The sequence below is a fragment of the Mytilus galloprovincialis genome, chromosome 10 (genome assembly GCF_965363235.1).
Source record: "Mytilus galloprovincialis chromosome 10, xbMytGall1.hap1.1, whole genome shotgun sequence".
Classification (NCBI taxonomy): Eukaryota; Metazoa; Mollusca; class Bivalvia; order Mytilida; family Mytilidae; genus Mytilus; species Mytilus galloprovincialis.
The window spans coordinates 3593681-3600529 of record NC_134847.1 but is presented as its reverse complement, the minus strand read 5'-3'; the positions used below and the strand labels follow the sequence as shown (position 1 = coordinate 3600529).

Below are 6849 nucleotides of genomic sequence, written 5' to 3'. Positions count from 1 at the left end.
CAAACATTCTAAAGGCATATAAATAACACAATAAATACAAAATCATACAAGTTTATTTTATAGCACTGTTTACATGACAAATTCAAATGACAAAATACAAATATAGAAACAACGATTTTTTTTAACTATGAATTTTTGAAGTTGCATAATTTCTAATTTTTCAAAGAACCTTCCTCCATCTGATCTATTGTTTTATTTTTTACATAGATTTTACAACAATTTCTCCACTCAAGATAATTTTCATATTATGAATACATTAAGTTATAATTTAACAATTGAGATTGGAGAAATATATTTCTCTAATTTTTGTGATATTTTCACATTTCTTGATCAGTGTAAGAAAATATTTCTCCTAACTAGTGAAACATCTGTTCTCGGCAAATGATTAGTAGAAATTTTATTATGACGTCAAACTGTTTTGTTTTCTTCTGAATTTTCCTATGGTGACGTCGTATATAAAGAACACAAGTGTTTAAAAATCTTTGAAAAAGAAGGATAACAAGAATGTGTCCAAAGTACACGGATGCCCCACTCGCACTATCATTTTCCATGTTCAATGGACCGTGAAATTGGAAATTGGATAAAAAATATAATTAGGCATTAAAATTAGAAAGATAATACCATAGGGAACATGTGTACTAAGTTTCAAGTTGATTGGACTTCAACTTCATCAAAAACTACCTTGACCAAAAACTTTAACCTGAAACATGCACTTTCATTTTCTATGTTCAGTGGACCGTGAAATTGGGGTCAAAATTTTAATTTGGCATTAAAATTAGAAAGATCATATCATAAGGAACATGTGTACTAAGTTTCAAGTTGATTGGACTTCAACTTCATCAAAAACTACCTTGACCAAAAACTTTAACCTGAAGCGGGACAGACCGACGAACGAACAGACGGACGGACGAACGGACGCACAGACCAGAAAACATAATGCCCCTCTACTATTGTAGGTGGGGCATAAAAATCATCAGGGAAACAGATTCTGACACTATAACTCGTGTATTACGATATTTCTTATCTTAACAATATTTCTCCACTCTCGACAGTTAAATTTTAATTATTTAAAATGCTTGGCAAGCTTGGCGCTTTAAATAATAAAATGTAACTGTCTCCAGTGGAGAAATATCGTAATACACTTATTTCAGTGTAGGAATCTATATTATTGCACTAGGTATTGAAGTGCATTCTGTTTTCATTAATGGTTTCATAAGAAATGCAGGTAAACATTGATTTGATCCAGGTATTGCAACAGAAATATTTCCAGTATTTATGAACACAGTATTTTTAATTTCAATTTTTCTATCTTAACAAATACAGTTTACAAAAGTGATCATTATTCTTCATTTCAATCTAACTTTCAAACTTTTGTAAGATTTCTCTCACTGCTGGAAACACTAAACATTCTGGAGAATTCTGATACGCTTCACTAAAGCGTTTTAATAACTGAGATATGGCAATGTACTGTGGAGTATGTAGTTGACGTGCTGAGTTTGGTCCTTGCATCTGTTCTATGGCATTTTTGTTGATATCATATAACAGCTGAGTATATATTGTCTGTGGTTCAATGCCACCTTGCTGTACATTCTTTGTGAACTGAAGCTAAAATAAAAACAAAAATATGATTATGTAAATTTTTTTTTTTACACTAATTGGAAATTGATTAAATCAATATATGATGATAGTCCATTAGAAAGGGACAATAAATGCCTGAGAGAGAGCCATATCTCTTGCATATAACACCCTTGTAGATTTCGAAAAAGAGCAGACTAATGCCGCTACAAAGCATCTGTCGCACCCGCAATGTGGAAAGATATTTATATAAGTTGCAATAACTGGTTATTAATCCACTATAAATTAATATGTTTTAACTATAGATGCCCCCATTTGTAATTATGTTTTAACTATAGATGCCCCCATTTGTAATTATGTTTTAACTATAGATGCCCCCATTTGTAATTATGAGTCTGAGTACCTATTCAATTTTGTTGCAGCAAAGTAAAATCATACAAAGTATGAAGCATCCGGGTCTTCCACCTCCAAAGATGTAAAGCTTTTATATAAAAAGTATGAAGCATCCGGGTCTTCCACCTTCAAATATGTAAAGCTTTTAAGAAGTTAGCTAACGCCGGATCCCTATCCCTATGTCAAGCTTTCTGCGACAAAAGTTACAGGCTAGAAAACAAACATAAGAAAATATGAAGTCCTAATTTTGACTAATATCTGCAGTGAAGAAATGATAAAAAAAAAATTATCACCCTGTCAAGTTAAGTATAAATCGTCTAGGAATTAGAGTAATATATACAAACCATAAATAACATTTTTCCTGTAGCTTTCTTGAACACAACAGCTGGAGTTCCTGCAGGGGCTACAAATGCACAGGCAGGAGGAACGGTCAAACACCACTGAACTGACCATTTGTGTCTGTTGTCAGGGCACTAAGTAAAAAAAAATCACATTAGTTATGATTTATAATTGATATATAATTATATTTTTTTCTCAATTTTAGGTGTAAATTGCAATCAAAATGATTTGATGATAAAAAAAAAAAATGAAGTGATATTAGTAAAAAGTTTAACCTTTATATCCACACAATTTTTTTTTTAATATAAATTCTAGTTTTTATAACCCAAACAGTATGATATCATAGATTCACAGTCAGTCAAACATGAAAGGCTTCAACAAAATTTGACAAAGAGATTTTAAACGAGACTTAAATTTGTTTGTTTTTTGTTGAAATATTTTTAGTAAAATACACTAATATAAATCGATTAACTTAGATTTTTACTTATTTCCCTACATTAAGTAAATTTGAAAATTGCAGAATTAAAAAGCAGCGAAATGGGCTACAAATAGGTAAACGCAAAATAACATATTAGTGAAAATAAATTAGTTTACACACTTTTTCTTTATATTTGATACTAACATTAACAATATCTGTTTTGTGTAAATGAAGATCATAATGAGAGATATTGTTAACCACAAAAGATGTTACTGCTTGTTTTGTGTTGTTAGGTTTCTCTGTCCTAGACATTTATCAGATACTGTGGATGCATTTATTTGTGTGGGTACCACATTTGGTGGTTTGAGAAAAACTTGTATATTTGTGGATAATTTATTTCATGGTTTTGGCAATATCTGCATCAGTCCTTTTAAAATTTGTAATTCATGGAATATTAAAATTTGTGGTTCCTTTGTAACCACAAAAATATTATTCAACAAATATTAATGAATCGACATTGAAAAGCACATTAGATGAACACTTGACTCACCAGTTCCATTCTCATAATTTCAATGCAATCTTTGAGAACTCTGATAGGTGTTCCAATCAACCTGCAGAAAGCCCTGACTGTGTTCAATTTAAAAGGAGGGCAGGCAATCTAAAATGAAATAAAATAAGGCATGATAGATCAATATAACTTGGCTTGGCTTAAATTGAAATAAAATAAGGCATGATAGCTCAATGTAACTTAGCTTCTACTCCTGGTGATAAAAAAACACCCAATGTACTTGTGCCAGTCTTCACGATGAACTGTTAAATCTACAGACTTAGTTTTTGAAAAATTTTAGTTAGATTCTGTTGGCCTGTAGATATGATTTTTACAGGCCCGATAACAATTTTACAAGACTGGGCTGCCAATCAGCGTTAAGACTGTACTTGTGCAATTCCTCATTTCTTCTCCATCAACAGCTAAATTTCAAAAACCTAAAGTGCACAGCAAGCCTTGAAATATAAATTTTGTATCATAAAAGCTATTGCGGTGAAATCAGTGTTCATCCTGCAAAAGGTGTTATTTTTATGCAATCGTATAACTCCTGCAACAAGAATGTGTCCATACTACACGGATGACCCACTCACACTATCATTTCCTATGTGGACCATGAAACTGGGGTAAAAACTCTAATTTGGCAGTAAAAGTAGAGAAATCATATAATAGGGATCATGTACTAAGTCAATGTAAGTTTCAAATTCATCAAAAATTACCTTCACCAAGATCTTTAACACAAAGCAGGACAAACCAATTGCCAATCTGACAAATGAATGGATGCAAAGACCAAAAAACATAATGGCCCTAGGTGGAGCATAACAAAATTTGATCAAAAATCAAAATGTATAAAAGGGCCAACTTAAACTTGATGACAAATAATTATACAAAGTATCAAAGCTTTAAAGCAAATAAAAGAAAAATTTGTCTGAGGACACAAATTAATGCCCCTGCTCAAGCTTGCTTATCAAATGAAAATGGACTGATGGAAAGACAGATGGACAAACGAGCTGACTGACTGCAAAAATACCTCAAAATTTTTATATTAAATCACAGTATAATGGTCACGTTACTCAAGTACACATGATAATAAAGGATCCAAGTATGACAGCTTAAAAAAAGTAGTTTTAGAGGTGTTGCATTCAAAAGGTGTTTTTTGTAACAATAGAAAAATAAAATAACTCCTAAAATAATTGTCAATTCACTAAGAGTGTATAGTCAAATAAGTCCGTTAACAGCACAGGATCACTATCCCTGTCTCGCCAGGCTCGGTAATAAAAACATCAGCTTAAAAAATAAGGGACAGATACACAAAGTGTTTTCAATGCCGTTGATAAACTTCTTTATTTTTGTCATAACTATAACATACCTTTAGTTCAAAGAATTGTTGTACAACCTCTAACACCTCAGCAGGCCAATGTTCTCTTAAATCTAAAATAATAAATATGTCCAGTTTGACAAAATCTTTTTTTTTTAACAACATAATAATATTTATTCATCTAATCTTGCTTGTTACAAATTTCACCAAGAGTCCAAGCTTCTCTTGATTTACCCTATTACACTCCACTGATTATCCAGGGAAATAAACAGCTGATCCAACTTATTAACTTATAAAAAATAATATAAAGGATGTATAATTGTCTTATGCAGAGATTTATCAATGCTAAAAATTCTTTCTAATTGACAATAACATTGGACATCTTGATTTATATGCATCTATTCTTTTATTAAATTCATTTTCAAAAAATACTAAAGACATCAACAGTTTTTGTTCTCTGCTCGGATACATAGTATGACTTATAAATAGAAAAACTTAATACTGTTAGTATATAATTCAAAAAATAATATTTACTATCTGTGATTTTTATATCCAAATACCAGATGTTGCAATTTGATATCAAAATCTATTTTACTTCTTTTAAAGAGTTCATAGATTTTTTGCCAAAATTTATTCAAATATCTACACTTCAGAAAATAGTGAGCATAATCTTCTTCTTGCTTACAAAAATTACGCTTATCTGTCTTAGTTACTTTCCACTGCAATAACAGTTTTTTAGTTGGAACAATATAATGTAATAATTTCCATTTAAATATTTTTAATTTATTTTCAGTCATATATTCAAAAATAAATTTGTACAATGAATTCATATTAAAAGTTTCTTGTATTGGTAGGATTCTAAGCCATCTGTTTATCCCTATTGACGACTCTAGTTTTATCAAAGAGTTAAAACATTTTATTTGTTAATAATGTAGTCTCGATTAAATTATGTTTCCATATGATTTTATTTCTTTGAATATTAACTGTAGTTTTAACAGAATTCTCTTTTTAAACAACTTGAATCCATTCTGCTGGTATAGATTTTTTTAATTTTTGAAATTCGGCGATCCAGCTTATTTTGAACTTTAATTTGTTTAGAACGTAGATTTCCGATAATCACATTTTATCATCATAGTTATCATTTATGTAAATTAGATCACTCCTAATCCAGCTCTCAAATATAATTGCTTTTTTACCAAATTTTATAGATTTATTTCCCCATATTACTTGCTTTCTAATATCGACAAATGTGTCTGGTTGTTTTGTTTGCCCCCCGCCAGTCAAATTCCAAGACTTTATTACCGGTACTTCTTTATAAAACGCAGGAATATCTTTAAGATATCTTAAAGATTTAATATCACTAAAATTCATATTAAATATTGACAATATATTGTTTAAAACATTTAAGTATTTAAATGGTATAAGCTTCCAAGTCTCAAGTTTACCATTTACCAATCTATTTACCCATGATGCTTTTAAAGCCACAAAATAACTTTTAAAGTCTACCATTTTTAGACCCCCCTTCTCAAACGGACCAATCATCATGTTTCTTTTAACCTTGTCTGGTTTCCCATCCCAAATATATTTATAGCTACTGTTTTCTATTTTTTTTAGATAATTTTCTGAGTTTAGACAGATGCTTCCCAAGGAAGTAAACAAAGGCAATATTAAAATCTTTATAATTAGGATTTTTTTCTAAAATTGAAAGATTTCGTTTTTTCCATATCATAAATAATTTATTCATCTTTTCTATTTTACCATTCCAGTTTAAATTTTTGCATTCTTCTTTGTCATGTCCGAAAAACACTCCTAAAGCTTTAATAGGTTTATCTCCCCACTTAATCCCGACAATTTTATCTTTACAAGATTTCAATTTCCCAATCCACAATCCCTCTGTTTTAATTCTATTTAATAGTAAAACTGAAAAGGAACCAAAAATTTCTATTTCGTTCATTGCAGCTACCACATCGTTTTTATCCTCGCAAAAAAGTGTTGTGTCATCTGCTAATTGTGAAATCTTGATACTATGACTTTTCCCATCTAATTTTATATTAATTCCTTTTACATTTTTATTCTTCCTTAATCTCTGGGCCATAATTTCAACAGCCAAAACAAAACTAGAGGCTCTAAAGAGCCTGTGTCGCTCACCTTTGTCTATGTGCATATTAAACAAAGGACACAGATGGATTCATGACAAAATTGTGTTTTGCTGATAGTGATGTGTTTGTAGATCTTACTTTACTGAACATTCTTGGTACTTAG

General features: G+C 30.4%; 1 protein-coding gene across 2 annotated transcripts in view; it reads right to left on the bottom strand.

The window, feature by feature from the left end:
- Nucleotides 1-35: 35 nt before the first annotated feature.
- Nucleotides 36-6849, bottom strand: part of LOC143049663 (mediator of RNA polymerase II transcription subunit 14-like) — a 58495-nt gene continuing 51681 nt past the window's right edge. For both annotated transcript variants that reach the window (XM_076223303.1, XM_076223304.1), the window contains 4 exons: nt 4639-4700; nt 3276-3383; nt 2313-2441; nt 36-1605 (listed from right to left, as the gene is read on the bottom strand). In XM_076223303.1, coding sequence (XP_076079418.1) covers nt 1357-1605; nt 2313-2441; nt 3276-3383; nt 4639-4700 — 548 coding nt within the window. In that variant the 3' untranslated portion in view covers nt 36-1356. The remainder of the gene's footprint in view (nt 1606-2312; nt 2442-3275; nt 3384-4638; nt 4701-6849) is intronic.